General features: G+C 57.2%; 1 protein-coding gene across 1 annotated transcript in view; it reads right to left on the bottom strand.

The window, feature by feature from the left end:
• The window catches only part of GLI2 (GLI family zinc finger 2), a 181,119-nt gene that overhangs the window by 30,102 nt on the left and 134,080 nt on the right, over positions 1–16,937 (bottom strand). The window contains 2 exon segments of the mRNA XM_024759165.1: positions 4,440–4,625; positions 7,980–8,182. Of these exon segments, the coding sequence (XP_024614933.1) occupies positions 4,440–4,625; positions 7,980–8,182 (389 nt within the window).

Here is a 16,937-nt window from a genome sequence, read left to right as displayed (position 1 = left end):
CCCAGAGGTAGGTCTGGGCTCAGCCGGGCGCAGGCCTGGGCCCGAGTCTCTCGGGGCCACGTAGGCATCGGAGCTGCACAGAAATGCCTAAAACTTTAAATAGCGGACGCAAAAGTTCTGGCTGAAACTGGTTTGGAAAAAAACTAAGTAACGGCAAATACAGGAATTCATGCTGGACTTCACTCTGATTTCCTTGGAGGTAAGTGATGGGGAACAAAGGAAAAGAAACCACCCGTTCTGATGTTCACAGGGGTTTGTGAAAATCCCCGGGTCACCACCAACCCCCACCTCAGCCCGAGAAACCCATGTGTCCGTCCAAACCAAGGCTGGAGGTGGTGAAGCTCCGCTCTGCGCCTGAAGCCCATCACACCCTCAAGACCAAGGCGGAGACAGGATGTCGGGGGCTGTGCTGAATTCATCAGGGCGGCTCCCACGCCCATTGGTGAGCCCACCTCCTCACGACCGCCCGACCCCCGTGTCTCAGATGCTCAGCCCAGATGCTGCCAAACGCCGAGCGCCCCAGAGCAAAGCTGCCTGTCCCTGTCCAGGCTCCCTGCAGGCCGACAGCTGCTGGCCTCGCACAGTTTCTTCGGATTCGTTTGCATGTTTCTACCCCAGGTTCTTTTGTGATTGCCGCTACCTCCCTCCCTCCCCCCACAAACACAGAGCCCTGCTCCTTGGCAGGTGCTCCTGGACCTGTGGGGCTCTGGGTTTGTGAAGACAGAGGGCCAGCCAGTTACAGCTGGGGCCCCTCGGGTCCTGCAGGTGGGCGGAGGGAGATGCAGAGCCCAAGGGGAGCTGATGTGGGCGGTGGCCCGGGAGAAGTGCTGGCTGACCTGAGTCCTGGGACCCGGTGCAGGACGGAACGAGGCCAGCCTGCGGGGATGGTGGACAGGTGCAGGGGCGCAGATGGGGAGAGACAGGCTGGAGGGAAGGCCGCTGGCCATGTGGTAGAGTCTGGGTTTCACCCCGAGGGTGATGGGAGGGGCGGAGGGAGGCTGAGCTGGGAGCTGGCTGGCACAGGACTGGACGGCTGGCGGGGGTGCTGCGAAGGCAGACTTGGCAGGTCTCGGGCGGGCTGGCCTGGGGGGGGTGGGCTGGTGGTGAGGAAAAGGTGTCCAGGAGGAGGTGTGGCATGGGGCCCAAACATGGGGTGGACGGTGGTGTCGACAATCGGCAGACAAAACCCTGCAGAAGGTGGTAGATTTGAAAGAGGGCAAGGATACTGGTGGAAACCAGCATGCATGCAGCACTGACTGTAAACCTGGCGCTGAGCCACGCTCACACAGCATGCAGGGCATCACCGTCCAGGCCCCAGCGGGTCCCAGCAGCACCAGCTGTCCCAGAGAGGACGCAGCTCAAGCTGGCGTGGCCTAGACCTGCCCACAGCACCACCATCCCTGCAGCATGCTGGCTCCAGCCCAGCTGCTCTGCCCACTGGGCTCTCCCCAAGGCCATGGCTCACGGGGCCCCTTGGATGTGCTGTGCTGCCTGGGGCGGTGTGCATGAGGGAGAGCCCGTGATGCTGGTGACAGGCGGAGCGGGGCCTGGAACCCTGACTTGCGGCCTGGGCAACTCCCTGGATGCTGGGAACCCCAGGGAGCCCATCTTTCGGCAGGGACGGTAATTCTGGCCTCGGAAGGGGGCTGAGGGGAGTCACCCGGGGAGTGTGCATAAAGGCATGGCACACAGGCAGACCTCACTTGGATGCTCTCACATGTGCACACAGCGGGCGCTCACATGTGCTGACTCGGCCTCTCCCGCCCTCTGGGGACACCTGCCTGACCAGACCCCTCGGCCGTGGCTTCTCTGTGTCTGCCCAGCTGGCCTGGTGCCACCCAGCCCAAGGCCTTGGAAGGCAGACATCGCTTGGGGAATCTGACGTTTGGACAATGGCAGCAACCTTTATGCCCCGTATTGTCGCTGTTGTCTGAGTAGCAAGCGCACGTGTCCTCCCCAGGGCCCTCCCGCTCCCTGTGGGGGGCACCTGCAGGGCTGCTGTGGGGAGGAGAGACAAAAGCATGTAGATTTATGCACTCACTGCACCCCTACACTGTGTGCCCATCCTGGGGAAGACACAGGGGCGAGACAGACCCAGGGACCAGATTCTGGTGGCATCGTTTGGTCGTGCTGTGGGTTCCCTTCAGGGCAGGCTGAGGGTGACATGGGACAAAACCCACAGAGCTGGCATTGGGAGGACTGCCATGCTCCTCCCCAGTGACACTCCTATCGGGGAGGGCAGGGAACGCTGCAGGGGAGTGGTGCTTAGGGACCACTCGAGGTGGCCCCTGTTAGTGTGAGGTGAGCAGGGCAGAGAGACGGTGAGACAGGTGGGACCTGGGACCCTTTGCCGCAGGGCTTGCACCTGGGCAAACATCTTCTTGAGCAACAAAATACAGAGAATCTATAAGGGACTAAAAACAACTTGTGTATATGCGCAGTTGGGGCAAATTATGGACAACAAGACACAGAAAGACCAAAAACCCAACTGGCACTTCTGAGGGGCCTGGAGCAAAAAGCATGTACTGTGCATGCCCCCTGCATGCAGCACCGCCAAAGGGGTGGGCAGAGCACCTAAGCTACGCCTCCCCCCGACACACCCTCATCCTCACCCCATATAAGGAACCAGCTGGCCCCACCTCAGGGAGCGAACGAGCAAGGGAAACTTGTTAGTTGTTTTCGCCCTCCCCCCACCCAGCTGCAGCAGGAGCCCCCATAAAGCCTTGCCTGAATTTCTTGTCTGGCCTCTAGTCAATTTCTATTGATAGAGGAGGTCAAGAATCCTGGTTGGTCACAAGGAAAGGAGGGGAGGGAGGGGGCATCCAGAGGGACTTCCTGGAGGAGGTGAGATCTCAGCCAGGCCTTAGGAAAGGAGGGGCTTGGCTTTGATCCAGCCGATAAGGTGGAGTTGCAGTGGCTGGTGTGGACTGGACGCCCAGGGCGGAGGACTGGGGGACAGGAGGTGGCTGAGGGGTGCAGGGCCTCCCCCCCCCAAGTCTTGCAGCCCTGCCTGGCACCACGGGACTGCCTGCAACCCAGCAGGTCTCCTGCAGGCCTCTGTCTGCTCCCTGCCACCAGGGAGTGAAAAAGGGCTTGAGGAGGATAAATCTGCAGGAGCCACCTGCCGGGACCTCGCTGTGGCTTCCAGCCCCGCTGCCTGGCCTAGATCCCTGGGGGTCTCTGGGATGAGCTCCAGGACCGGCAGGTGGAGCAGCACTCACTGGGGAGGCGGCTCTATCTGACCCCAGGGGCTGGCTCGTGGTTAGGGTGCAGTTGCCCCTGTAAAAGCAGCTGTGAGGATGGCTGGGGGTGGGCGGGGGACTTGGTACCTCATGGGCACCAGGCACCTCATCTCCCCAGAACGCCCGACTGGCCACGCCCCCAAACATGCCCAGCCTGCAGGCCCCGGCTCAGTTACTGACAACTCTGTTCTCCAACTACTCAGGCCTGAGGCCCCAGTGTTGTCCTCAATGCCCTTCTTCCTCCCTGATTCAACATCCCATCTAGGAACAAATCTTGTGGCTCTTCCTTCAAAATTCATCTGAAACATGACCGCTCCTCCCACCTCTGCCAGCTGGACGGCCTTGCTTCCACCTTGCCCCTAAAGCTGTTCTCCGACCAGCAGCCAGAATGGAATTCCTTTTTAGAATAAGTCAGGTCTTGTATGCAGAAAATTATAAGACATTGATGAAAGAAATTAAAGATGATACAAATAGATGGAGAGATATACCATGTTCTTGGATAAGAATAAGTCAGGTCTCATTCCTCCTCTGTCTGACCCCCTCCACGGGCCCCACCTCACTCTGCGTGAAAGCCAAAGTTTCACCAAGCCTTGACCGACCAGCACAGCCAGCCCCTGAACTCTGGCCCTACCCTACTGCCCCTTCACTCACTGGGTACCAGGTACACTGGCCTCCCGGGCTTTTCTTGATCCCAGCAGGCCCACTGCGGCCTCAGGCCCTTTGCACTTGCTGTCTCTCCTGCCTGTATCACTCTTTGGCTTATTTCTGCATGGCTCATCCCTCTCAATTCTTTGCTTGAATATCATCTTCTCAGTGAGGATTTCTTGATTTCCTCTTTCAAGATGGCACCCTCATCCACCCAGTGCTCCTAACCCCATTCCTGAATTGTTCGTCTCTCCCCACTAAGCTGTAAGTAAGTTCCATGAAGGCAGAGATGAGTCCCTTTTGTTCCCTGGAGTGACTGCAGTTCCTACAACACTTCCTGGCCTGTGATGACTCACTAGGTTTTTGTGCATGTTGTTCAGACGCAGTCCCCCAAGGACAGCAGTCATGGCAGGGATTGGGGTAAACCCCAGATTTCTCCACTGGGCTCCCCCCCCCCCCCCCCACCAAAGGAGCAACAAGCACCCTCCTCGGCCTCCAGGGGGCCGTCAGCCCCTGTCCTGCTCGCCACACCCACCCTGGCCCAGCACTCACCATCCACTGGATTGAGGTAGTCATGGAGATGCGGTGCACTGGCCGCACCCCCGCTCTGCATCAGCAGGTCCCCATATGGCGTGGGGTGGCCTGCCATGAGGGGCATCTGGTGGTAATAGTCTGAGGGGTTGGTGCCTGAAGGGGGGAGGCCAAGCAGCCCCCTCTCCTTCAGGTGTTCGTGGGCAACTGCGGGCAGGAGGGAGGGAGAGGAAGAAACTGTCAGAACCCGGCCAGAAAGAAGAGAAACATGCACCTGGCCCGAGGAGGCCCCTCCGGGCCCTGCAGCCCTCCCCTGCCCCCTTGGGTCCCTGGGTCCCCCTCCCCTGCCGTCCCTGGTCAGGCTGGGGCGGGGCTGTTTCTGCTGAGGGGGCAGCCAGATCCCAGCCTGCACATTCCTCCACTTGCTCAAAGCCGTAAACAAGTGCTTCCTTCTCCCAGCCCCACAGATGCCCAGAGCTCCAGGGTCCGTGGTCTGGCACAGTCTCCAAAGGAAAAAGAAGATGAAGTCGGAGGTGCCAGGGTGGCCAGACAGCTGGGCGCCAGGTCAGACTCATCCAGCACTCGAAGTGGGATGGCAGGCGAGTACTCGCCCGCCCTGGCCAGATAAAGCTCCTCGCCTATCAGAACCTGGGCGGGCAGTCCACCTCCAGTCCCGCACTCAGCCCTGCCGGGGCTTAGCAAAGAGGCCGGGAGGATGAACTTCAGAGTATCTTGAGGGGGCCTGGCACTCAGGGGTGTGGTGTTAGTTAAAGGGGGGCTTGGAAACCAAACATACCCCTCAGGGGTCCTGGCTTTTACCAGGTGTGCAAAATTAAGAAAGTGCCACCTCTCTGAGCTAGCTCAGTTTTCCATCTGTAAAATGGGGGTAATAATACCCACCAGTCAAATTACTATTAAAAATGACAGGGCTTCCCTGGTGGCGCAGTGGTTGAGAGTCCGCCTGACGATGCAGGGGACACGGGTTCGTGCCCCGGTCCGGGAAGATCCCACATGCCGCGGAGAGGCTGGGCCCGTGAGCCGTGGCCGCTGAGCCTGCGCGTCCGGAGCCTGTGCTCCGCAACGGGAGAGGCCACAGCAGTGAGAGGCCCGCGTACCGCAAAAAAAATAAAAGGTATCATCAGCCAACGCTGTGCTGGGCGTCCCGCTGGGTCGGTGCAGTCACAGGGCTGAGGGGATAGCATCCACTCTCTGGTTTCACTAGCATCACACCATGAGCGGATCCCCTCAGCAGATGAGGACTCTGGCACTTAAAGAGATAAAGATGCTGCCCAAGGCCACACAGCAGGGAGTTTGAATCCAGAGCCCGGGAATTGGCCTCCCTGCTATTAGTCTTGGCAGGTGTCAAAGGAGATGCACACAGTCCGGGCAGAAGGAAGCAGCCGGTCCGTGGAAGCCATCACCCTCCCCTTCCTCCTCTCCCTCTCCCGCTCTATCCTCTAGGGACAGCCCTAGCCTGCAGCCCCGCGGCCTCTGCCTGGCTTGCCTGTGCCTGAAATGCCCTCCCCTCCCCCTTCTTGCTTGTGCCTCTTCGCTGAAGCCTTCCTTGAGGGCCCATTGTTCATTTTTTTTTCCCCTGGGGGGGGGCTTTTTTCACACACACACACACACACACACACACACACACACACACACACAGTCTGGTCTGGCGGACCCTGCCTCTGCTCCTCGACCCTCCTACAGATGTCTCTCAGGGCCCTCCCTGACCCAGGCCTCGAGGGGACCGCCCCGTCTCCGTGTGTATTAGTTTCCTCGGGCTGCTGTAACAAGTTAGTACAGGCTTGCTGCTAACTGCTGTGAAAATGGATTTTTATTCTCCCTCAGGTCTTGAGGCCAGAAGTCCAAAATCAAGGTGTCAGCAGGGCCATCCACTCTGAAGGCTTTAGGGGAAAACCTGTTGCTTGCCTATTCCAGCTTCTGGGAGTTACCAGCTTCCTTGGCTTGTGGCCACACCACTCCCATCTTTGCGTTGTCTTCTTATCTATGTGTCCCTTATAAGGACACTTGTCATTGGATTTAAGGCCCACATGGATAATCCAGGATGATCTCTTCAACTCAGAATCGCCAACTTAATCACATCGGCAGAGAGCCCTTTTCCACATGAGGCCATGCTCTCGGGTTCAGGGCTTAGGACGTGCATGTATCTTCCTGAGGGCACCATGCCGCCCGCTGCACCACATGTGAACTTCAAGGCAGGAGCAGTGTCTTGGACCCTGGCCTGCACTGCCGGGAGAGGCTGGGGAGCTCCGGTCCACTTCCCGGGAGACACGGGCTCTGTGTAGATGTGTCACACCCTTTGGTGCATCCCGGATTGGTCGCGGTCACTCGGGGGCCCACGCAGAGTTCAGGGCCAGGAGCAGGGTGAAGGGCCATTTCAGAATGGCCCCACCCTGGCTGGCCATCTTCATGTCTCACGGCTGCAGCCATTCACCTTGTCTGGTTTTTCTTTGTGACTCTGCCCTTTTCTGTCTCAAATGAATTGAACAGGGTTGCCATCTGACTGAGCTGGGCCACTCAGTATCCTCTCAGGAGGGACACAAAGTCACTGGTGGTCACCCTGGAGCCTTGGGGCTGGGGTCCCATTTAGAGGCCATGCGTTGATCTGCCAGAGATGTAGACAGAAACCTGCCCAGCTCTGCCTTCTTTCTGCTCTGGGGGGGCCCTGAGACACCCCGATACAACACCTACTCTGCTTAACACCAGCTTCTGCAGACTTTGGCATCTTGCAACCAAGTAATTCTCACCTAAGATAGGACCTCCATGAATAAACAGATGTCACCATTCTTATTATGTAATTTGCATGCCAAGGCTGTTTACGAATAGTTCTTTTTTTCATAAATTTATTTATTTATTATTCATTTTTGGCTGCGTTGGGTCTTCGCTGCTGCGGGCAGGCTTTCTCTAGTTGCAGTGAGTGGGGGCTACTCTTGGTTGTGGTGCGCGGGCTTCTCATTGTGGTGGCTTCTCTTGTTGTGGAGCATGGGCTCTAGGCACGTGGGCTTCAGTAGTTGTGGCACGTGGGCTCAGTAGTTGTCACTCATGGGCTCTAGAGCACAGACTCAGTGGCTGTGGCTCGTGGGCTCTAGAGCGCAGCCTCAGTAGTTGTGGCACATGGGCTCAGTAGTTGTCGCTCGTGGGCTCTAGAGCACAGGCTCAGTAGTTGTGGCACGTGGGCTCAGTAGTTGTGGCTCACGGGCTCTAGAGCGCAGGCTCAGTGGTTATGGCGCACGGGCTTAGGTACTCTGTGGCATGTGGTATCTTCCCGGACCAGGGCTTGAACCCGTGTCCCCTGCACCAGCAGGCGGATTCTTAACCACTGTGCCACCTGGGAAGTCCTACGAATAGTTCTTTAATGAGCGCAAAAACCAATGCACCCCTGGTTCCCTTGTCTTGGACCACTCATTTATCGAAAGACCTACTGTTGATGGGGGGCAGGGAGGAAGGCCAGCCACTGACCATCCCACGGACAGCAGCTGAGGAATGACCAGCATTAGAGTTAGCATCCCTCCCCCGACCCCGCTGCCCCAGGCCCTCCCTACTCACCGTCCGCAGGGCTGAGGCCCCTGGCCGCAGAGATGGCGGGGTGCGTGGGGCTGCCGTGCACAGCGCAGAGGTACTGCTCCATGTGGGAGCTCACGTACGGGTGTGGGGCGTTGAAGGGGGACTCCCCAGGGCCGGCAGGGTGTGGGGAAAGTCGGATCAATGAGATATCCGAGATGACCGGGCTGCCACTCAGGGCGGGAGGCCTGCAGAGACAAAGGGGAACGTTTTAAGAAGGTGTGGCCCACCCAGGAGGATGCCCAGGGAACCCCGTTAAGGAGCAGAACCAAACGGGCGGTTGCACCTTTATTTATTCGGCAACATCCCCCGGTCACCCTCATACAGAGTCTCAAATCTCATACACTAGCCAGGAAATGCAGGTGGAAAGCTCCCGGGGCTGGTGCAGCAGCCCACCCACCCGTCTCATGTTGGTGATGGAATTCTGCACACACAGAGCTGGATTTGCTGGACCACAAGCTCGGCAGTCCACACACCTCTGCGAGTTGTCACCACTGCTTCCCCAGTGCCTGCTCAGGACCAGGTGCATTAACAAGTAAGTCTCCGAAATGGACGAATGCCCGCATCCTACCAACTGGTATGAAAAACAGGCCATGAGAATACTAACACCAGGGGGAAGATACAAAGAGCTCATCTTCCTAACAGAACTGAGGAAAAGAGAAATCAGGAGATGCCCTGAAAGATGGAGAATTTGGGGCTTCCGTGGGACAATCCCTGCAGTGAAGCACTCAGCCGTGGGATCGGCTGTAAAAGAGAAGATCAGGATTCAAGGAGCGTTTGGAAACGCTGAGCAGTCATGAAAATTTTGGAATATCATTCCAGCTTTCCTTACATGGAACTCCTTCTCATGTTCCCAGAGTATCGCTTCTCTGACGCCCACTGACCATCGGGCACGCAGCTGGCGTGGTCCCCTGGGCTAGGGCTGGTGTGGCCGCGGCCCATTTCTATGGTCAGCCCTGCTTAGCTCAACAAAAGGACAGGCCTGCTCCCCGGGGGCCTCCAAGCAGCTGTTAGCATGTTAGTTACAGGGGTATTTTGAGGTCACCTACTCCAAAACTTGCCCATATTAAAGTAAAAATCAGACTGGGGCAAGCTGCTGTGAAAGCACAACTAAGTCACTGGAACCAAATCTAAAGATTTCATTTTCGATTTTTCAGAAAATAGGGGCCTCTCTGTGACTTGACACAGTGCAAAGAATATGTGTTCAAATCAGACCAACCTGCATTAATCTCAGTCACTATGGAGAACAGTATGGAGGTTCCTTAAAAAACTAAAAACAGAGCTACCATAGGACCCAGCGATCCCACTCCTGGGCATATATCCAGAGAAAACACTAATTTGAAAAGGTACATGCACCCCAATATTCATAGCAGCACTATTTACAACAGCCAGGACATGGAAGCAACCTAAATGTCCATTGACAGATGAATGGATAAAGCAGATGTGGTACATATATAAAACGGAATATTACTCAGTCATAAAAAATAATGAAATAATTCCATTTGCAGCAACATGAATGGACCTAGAGATGATCACACTAAGTGAAGTAAATCAGACAAATACCATATGATGTCACTTAAAATTGAAATCTAAAAAAGTGATACAAATAAACTTATTTACAAAATAGAAATAGACTCACAGACATAGAAAACGAAGTTAGGGTTACCAAAGCGGAAAAGTAAGGGGAGGGATAAATTAGGAGTTTGGGATGAACAGATACACTCTACTATACATAAAATAGATAAACAACAAGGACCCAGTGTAGAGCACAGGGAACTCTACTCAATCTTGTAATAACCTATAATGGAAAAGAATCTGAAAAAAAAGAATATATATATATATAACGGAGTCACTCTGCTGTACACCTGAAACTGACAGAACATTGTAAATGAACTATATTTCAATAAAAATTTTAAAAAAGAACCTTAGCCTTCATCAGCTCAGTTACTCTGAGCAAGTAACTTAACCTCACCAAGCCTCAGTTTCCTCATCTGTAAAGTGGGGATAACAACAGCGCCCATTTCCTAGGGTTGCCATGAGGATGAAATCCCCCCAAATGGCGCCTGAGACACAGCCGCCAGTCAATAAGTGAGAGTTGTTATTACTGCATTAGTACCACTCTTTGAGGGCAAAATCCAGATGTGCCTGGGAAGCCCTCAAAACCTTGACGTTGGATGTGTGAAAAAGTGCTGTGAGAACCGGTTACTTCAGAGAGGGCATGACTTGTCCATGGGCTGGAGCACGCCAGAGCTAATTACTGATTATGTGCAACAGGGCATGAAAACTGTGCTTATGACACAGTGCGAACCAGGACCCAAACAGGTGACATCCAGATGTCTTAACATCTGGGTTACACAAGCTCCGTGCTCAGAGGCCGCTCTACAGGCCTGGGTGTATGCATTCTGCTACTTTATTTTCGAGCTTTTGCAGATGTAATTGCAACGGATGTGCTGATCCAATGAACCCGCCGGGGCACTTCCACGCTGTGGTGTTTTCAGCCATGCCAATTCTTGGCCTACCTGTACCCTATACCGCGTCAGGGCAATTCCTTCTCTTCCCTGCAAGCCTCGGTCAAGGGACCCCGGTGGTCAGTGGTGCTCTCCCTGAAACCCCTTCCCCTGACATGAGGTCTCTGCTCCCCCTGGGGGGTATGGTTCCCATCTTAGGTGGGCAGGTGTGTTTCCCAGGCAACCAGGGAGCAGGGCGTGTCCCAGGCACTGCTGCATCAAGCATCTGGCAGGCAACTGTTACCTCGCAGGTGTTCAGAGGTATCTTCAGAGCCAGTGATGGTGACACATCTGTGAACCAGGCACTGAGCCTGGCAGAAGGGAGCCTCTGCCATCAGTCACAGCCTCCAGCTATCCTATCCTCACTCACAAGCCGCCATTAGAGGCCAGGCCACCTGTGAGGAAACTGCACTGAGTGCCAGGGACGAAAGCAGTGGCTCCGCTTTGGGCCACAGAGGCCACAGGGGAGAAGAGTGAGTAAGCGATGCGTCTCCTGTCCCGAGAGCCTTGGTCCACCACTGGGCACTCAAGGCAGGGTAGGTTTCAGGGCCCACAAGATGCTGGCCAGGTTCGAGGGCAGGGCAGCCTGGCGTTACTGAAGCTGGTGGCCCTAAGTGGCCTGGCCAGGCCTCCCTAGCAACACGTCACCCTGTGGGGTGCAAGGACCACAGCTAAGGCCCCACAAGACAAGCCAGTGATTATGTGGGGATTTAAAGGAACACATGGAGGGTACACGGTGGCCCTGGTCTGTCCAAGGTGACTCCCATCCCACCGGCCAAACAGGAGGCTGGAGGGGGTCTTGTCGTGGCAACGTGCACCCCGCTGTGGGGCTGCCTGGCGGGGCCGGAATCAGTGCAGCCTCAGCAGCTGGGCCCGGAGGTGGCAGGTGGGGGCCGAGTCCCCATGCTGAGAAGCTGGGACTTTTATCTCTACACCTCTGCTACCACCCTTTGGAGGAGAGTGACCTCTGTTATCCCCTTCCCATCACATTATTCTCCAAGGAAACGGAGAGGAGCTCGAGGTTCTTCCAGGCCACGCCCCTCCCCACAGGGATGCTGACTTCAGAACAGCAGCCCGTGATGATGGCCAGCCTAATGGCCGCCGGGAGGAGACGTGAAAACTCTGGCACCAACAATGCACCTCACCCACGAGGGCTCTGAGTCCAGAGATGGAGGTCACCCCACAAGCCGTGTGGCCAGAGACGCAGGCCGGGACTCAACCCAAGCTGCCTCACTGCCGGGACGGTGCCGCCCTCAGCCCAGGCTCTCCCTGCCCCAACAGGGAACAGTCGAGGACTCCTTGTCCCCTTGGTGTGACACAGCAGGAAGCTCGGAGGGGCCACTGCCTGCCCCTAAGCAGATTTGACAGGGGATGGCCGTGAGGTGGGTTAGGTAACAACAGAGCTGATGAAAGGGTGCACAGAACAGCCCCTGCCCTTCCGGTGCCAGGCCTGGGAGTGGGGTCTGGGCCAGCAGAGCCTCCCGGGGGGACAGAAGCAAAGGTGAGTCCTGGCAACGCAGAGCACAGCTGGGTTCTGGAGCCTGTCCAGGGGGACCCAGGTCAGCGTCCGGAAGCAGTGGGACAGGGCCAACCCCGATCCTTCCCACTTAGCTGGGTGGCCGCAGCCAGGGTGCTGTTCCTCTCTGGTGCCTCTCCAGGTGGTAGACAAAGACCAGCGCTGGGCACATGGTAGGGGGTTCACAGCACTAAGCCCCTTCCTTCCCTTTTCAGCAACAAGCCAGCTCGGGGTGCGCAGTGTCTGCTGACCTGGGCCTGCGGGACCCAAGACAACAGGCCCATTAACACAGCTACAGACGACTGTTGAGACACCTCCTCTGGGAAGCCTCCTTAGATGTCCCCTCTGCATGGCACCGCTCGGCTGTGCCCTGACCTGGCATTTCCGTAAGACTGGGTGCCAGCTGCCACGGGGTCACATGCATGTATTTCGTTTACTAATCTAAATTTAAAAATCCACAAAGTAGGCACCTTATGCCCATTTTACAGATGAGAACACTCTCAGAAAGGCTAGGTCCCTTGCCGAAGGTCACTCAGAGAGCAAGTATCGGAACTACAACAAATCCAGGCGGGTCTGGACCCGAGCCTGTACCTGGGCCCGTCCCCTGGCAGAGAAGCGGGTGCTCTGGCGGGTGCAGGATCAGGGAGGTGGCGGCGGCACCGGGGAAGAAAAGAACTTACCCCCCCATCCCCCGCCCCGCTCCAGCTCCCTCTATCCTCACCCCCACTCCCATCCCATCACCACGCACAATCAAGTCAGCTTTCAGGAGGGAGAGGGAGCCTCTCCCTCACACTGTGTTGTGAAGGACTGATAGGCTCCAGGGTCACAAATGTTCCAGGGGACTGTCATTTTAACAGACCAAACAAAGCCGAAGGAATGAATCTCAAATGGCAGAATTTGAAGCATTAGGAATGCATCCGAGGGACCAGGGGCCTTCCCAGCAGCCCTGAAATCACAGCAACACAGCCACCCTTCAAGGCTGGTCCTTCAGGGACCAGAGCTGCTCTTTCTTGGACACTTGCCCCATCCCGCCTGACAGACAGTCCCCACACAGGCGGTGCTATCAGTGCTGGGGAACCAAGAACAGTGCCATCGGACCTACCAGGCAAGGCAGATGCCGTGAAATCGGAGCTGCTGCTTCAGGCCACCCCTCAGCCACAGCCTCCCTTTCTTCTTCCATTTCCACGCTGTGGGCTGCGGGATCCCAACCCTAGTCTTTTTTTTTTTTTTTTCCAACCCTAGTCTTAGCCGTGGCCCACCCAGGCCTTGAATTCTGGCAACTGGGCAGAGACTCAAGGAAGGGACCTTGAGGATGGGAGGAGGGACCAGATGTGTGAGCTCATTTTAAAAGATGGTCACGTTCTCCAGGGCTGCAGGCACACACGTGTGCCCACTCACACGCCTGCAGGCCTCAGTCAACCGGACCGGTGAAGTCAGCCTTTCTGCAGGCGGCTCGGTTTGGACCTTTATGCATGGCCTTCTACCCTTCGGTCCAGCTCTGAGCTCATCGGAGCCTGGCTCTATCAACTGTTTCTTCCCATATTTGTTAATCTTCCCAAGAAAATTGCCCCAAGCCCTTGCTCTGTTCCCAGCGACCTGTAGGGAGCTCAGAGCCCAAGTGGAAGAGGCACAAACACAAATCAGTTTAAAGATTCCAGCAGAGGAACAAATTCCCTAACTCTGCCTCAGAGGTGACCTTGAGCTGGGCTCTGAAAGATGAATAGGAGCTCATGAGCACATTGCAAATAAAGGAAGCAGCAAGTGCAGGGAAAGGCTAGAGCATAAGAACGTGTGTTTGAAGGTTATATCTTGGGGGGAGCAGCAGAGCCCAATCTGCTGCTGGGTGGGCGATCTGTGCTGGACCCACTTCCCTTCTTCTGCTGTGGGTGGGCGACATGTAGCCTGTGCCCTGACGATCAGACGTTCCATATCCCCAGGCACCATCAGAGATGGGCATGTGCCCCAGACAGCCCCTTTGGCTGAAATCTTTGGGAAAGAAGTATGCTCTGTCCACAGAGGTTGCTGTGTGGGTGGAGCCACTGGGGGCCCTGAAGGGAGAGGTCAGGAACAGAGATGATACACAAACATCAGAGCTGAACGCCGTGGAACCAGTTTTTTGAATTGAGCCCCTGGGGAGGGATCTGGCTTTGCCAGAAGCTGGTACCCTCGGCCTTTTCAGTTCTCTGAGCCAATGCATTTGTTTGTTTGTTTCAACCAGTTTCAGCTGACTTTTTCTGTCTTAGGCAACTGCCAGGGCCTGTCAAGGCGAGCCTTGAATAATCAGCCTTCCCCTGCCCGGAGTGATCCAGGGGCCCGGCTTCCCGCAAGGCAGACCAGATCCGTAGCTCCTTGGGCCTGTGCACCCTCTGGCCTGCAGGCATCCTGTCCATAGCTGCTGGGCGGCACGGGCAGCTGTGCTGGCCCTTCCGTTTGTGTGTGTGTGTGTGTGTGTATGCGTGCACGTGTGTGTGTGTGTGTGTCCTCCTCCCTGGAGGCAAGCCCAGCAAAGGGCCTCTCCTTAGCAGGTTCTTTCCTGTTTCCCTCCCTCCCTCCCTCTTGGGAGGGCCCTGCCGACCCCTGGACAAGATTTCAGGGCTAGGCCACCAGCCGGGCGAAGAAAGGAGGAAAAGGGACCAAGCAAGTGCAGAGCTAGCTGGCCGGTTGCCGTTCCAGCCTAAGTGGGCGCTGCTGGGGACGCTATTCCTGAACACGTGGTCAACATTCGCTGGACGCCAATGGCGTGCGGCATGTCCAGCAACTCCGCAAGGCAGGTCGTATTGCCCCCATTGCAAAGAGGAGGAAACCCGAGGCTCGGGCCAGTTAGGAGCCTCGCCCGAGGTTGCAGAGCTGTAAGGGGCCGAGCGCCTTTCTGACTCTGGGAAGGCAGACTCAGCCCTCTGACGTCCCCAAGAGCGTACGCACGGACAGGCAAGCTCCCGCCACAGCTGTTTCTGCCCCTGACAAGCCCTGCCTGGTGTCCCTCTGCAGACACGGCCTCAGCTGGACCCTGGGGGCAGGGGCGCAGGTGGAGGGGAGCTGCTCACACAGGCGGGCAGAGCCTGGACTCTGGGCGTGAATTACGGCTCTGTCCCTGCTTGTGGGCCTCAGTCGTGCTATCCGCCCCCTGGCTGGCAGGATGGGGCGGATGGGAGAGGGAAAGAGCTCAGTGTGGAAAGTGCATGCTGCGTTCCTGGGCGCCTAGTAGGTGCTCGGGCTGTGCCCACCGTCTCTTTTCTTAGATTTAACAGATGAGCAAATGGAGGGAAGTCAGAGGGTGGCGGAGTGGCCCCGGTCTGCGTCCCCCAGCATTCAGCCCCAGGCCCCTTCCCATGTGCTGGCACAAAAGTTTTGCAGGCAGATGAAAGGGACAGGCCAGGGCGCTGGGAACCCTGCACGTCCGTGTGTATCTCAGCCTGAGCTGGCTGGGCGTGAGCGCGCACGCCTAGACCCTTGAGGACGGGCACCATCCCTGGGCGCTGGCCCGATGGGGTGCGTTCCTAGAGGGTGTTGGCTTCCGCCAGGCTTGGGAGTGGGCTGGGGGGGCAGAGTGAGCCTTCACTGGTGGGAGGAGTGGGGGGGCGTCTGACCCCCAGCACAGCCTGAGCCAAGGCGCGGGGGCAGGAACCAACGTGCTCCTTAATTCGGGGAGAGGAGGGGACAGATGTGCAGGGATTCGTGCCCCTGGCCCCCACCCACTGCGCCTGTTTGGAGAGGAGGGAGAACAATGCCGTGCTGACTCACCCAGACTCAGCACGAGCTGTCAGGGCAGCATCTCCCGCGCCGGGTCAGAGGCTGGGAGGAAGCACCCTTGGCCACCCAGAGGCACTCCTTCTGGAGGCTTTGTTCAAAGACCTTTTCTTGTGCGGGGCAGTAGGGCCAGACAGGCAGGAATAAGCCCTTCACATCCCATTTCACAGACAGCATGACTGACACCCAAAGCGACAGTTGGGACAGCCACAGCGAGGTCGGTGGGAACAGCAGGACCAGAACACTGAGACCCGGGTGCTGGGCATCACCCTCTCCTCGCCTGGTCCAGGGCCCTGGGCATCACCCTCTCCTCGCTTGGCCTAGAGGTGACCCACGGCCCTCGTGGCAGCAGGAGACCACACACCTGCGAGGTCCAGCACCCGTGCCCCGCTGCATTCCGCGTGTCCCTGGCGGCCCCCTCTCTGGTCCTGCGCCCTGCCTCACTCACTTCTCACAGCGCTGGCCCTGGACGCCTGCCTGTTTCTCCACTCCTCTACTTCTCCTCTTCATCCCCACCCTGCCCCGGACACAGAGGATGGCTCCTTCCCTGGACCCTGGGCACGTCCATCTTGGCTGGTCATGTGGCGATGAGCTCACATGGGGTCTGTCTCCCCTCTGGAGAGGCAGCCCCAGGAGCAGGCTGTAACTGTGGGGCAGAGGCCGGAGGGATGCGGCCATAAGCCAAGGAGCGCCAGCCGCCCCCAGAGGGTGGAAGAGGCCAGGAAGCGACTCTCCCCCAGAGCCTGCTTTGGGAGCACAGCCCTGCTGACATCTTGATTTCGATCCAGTGATGCTGTTTGGACTCTGATCTCCAGAACAGTGAGAGGATAAATTTCTGTTGTTTTAAGCCACGGAGTTTGCGGTAACTCGTTAGGAGCCAGGAAGGTGTGTCGTGCCTATTGTGCTGGGGTGGAGGAGGTCTTTGGGACGCAGCAGGAACTGCTGTCATTACTGTCCCATTTCTTCCGAGAAGGTCAGGTCTACAGGGAGCAGGGCCGGCGTGTTACTTCCTGGAGGAGCCCTGCACCCCCCAATGGGTGCTACATCAGTGGCCAGTGGGCAAGGAAGAGGGAGGAGCTCCCCTCCAGGCTGGGAGGGCACTGGAGCACTAGGTCCCATCCCCCACGTCACAGGGCACCGTCACAGGGCACTGGAGCGTGCCTTCCCGACAGC

The sequence above is a fragment of the Neophocaena asiaeorientalis genome, unplaced genomic scaffold, assembly GCF_003031525.2.
Source record: "Neophocaena asiaeorientalis asiaeorientalis breed wild unplaced genomic scaffold, Neophocaena_asiaeorientalis_V1.1 scaffold593, whole genome shotgun sequence".
Taxonomy (NCBI): Eukaryota; Metazoa; Chordata; class Mammalia; order Artiodactyla; family Phocoenidae; genus Neophocaena; species Neophocaena asiaeorientalis.
The sequence above is the reverse complement of the archived record's forward strand: the minus strand, read 5'-3'. Positions and strand labels throughout refer to the sequence as shown.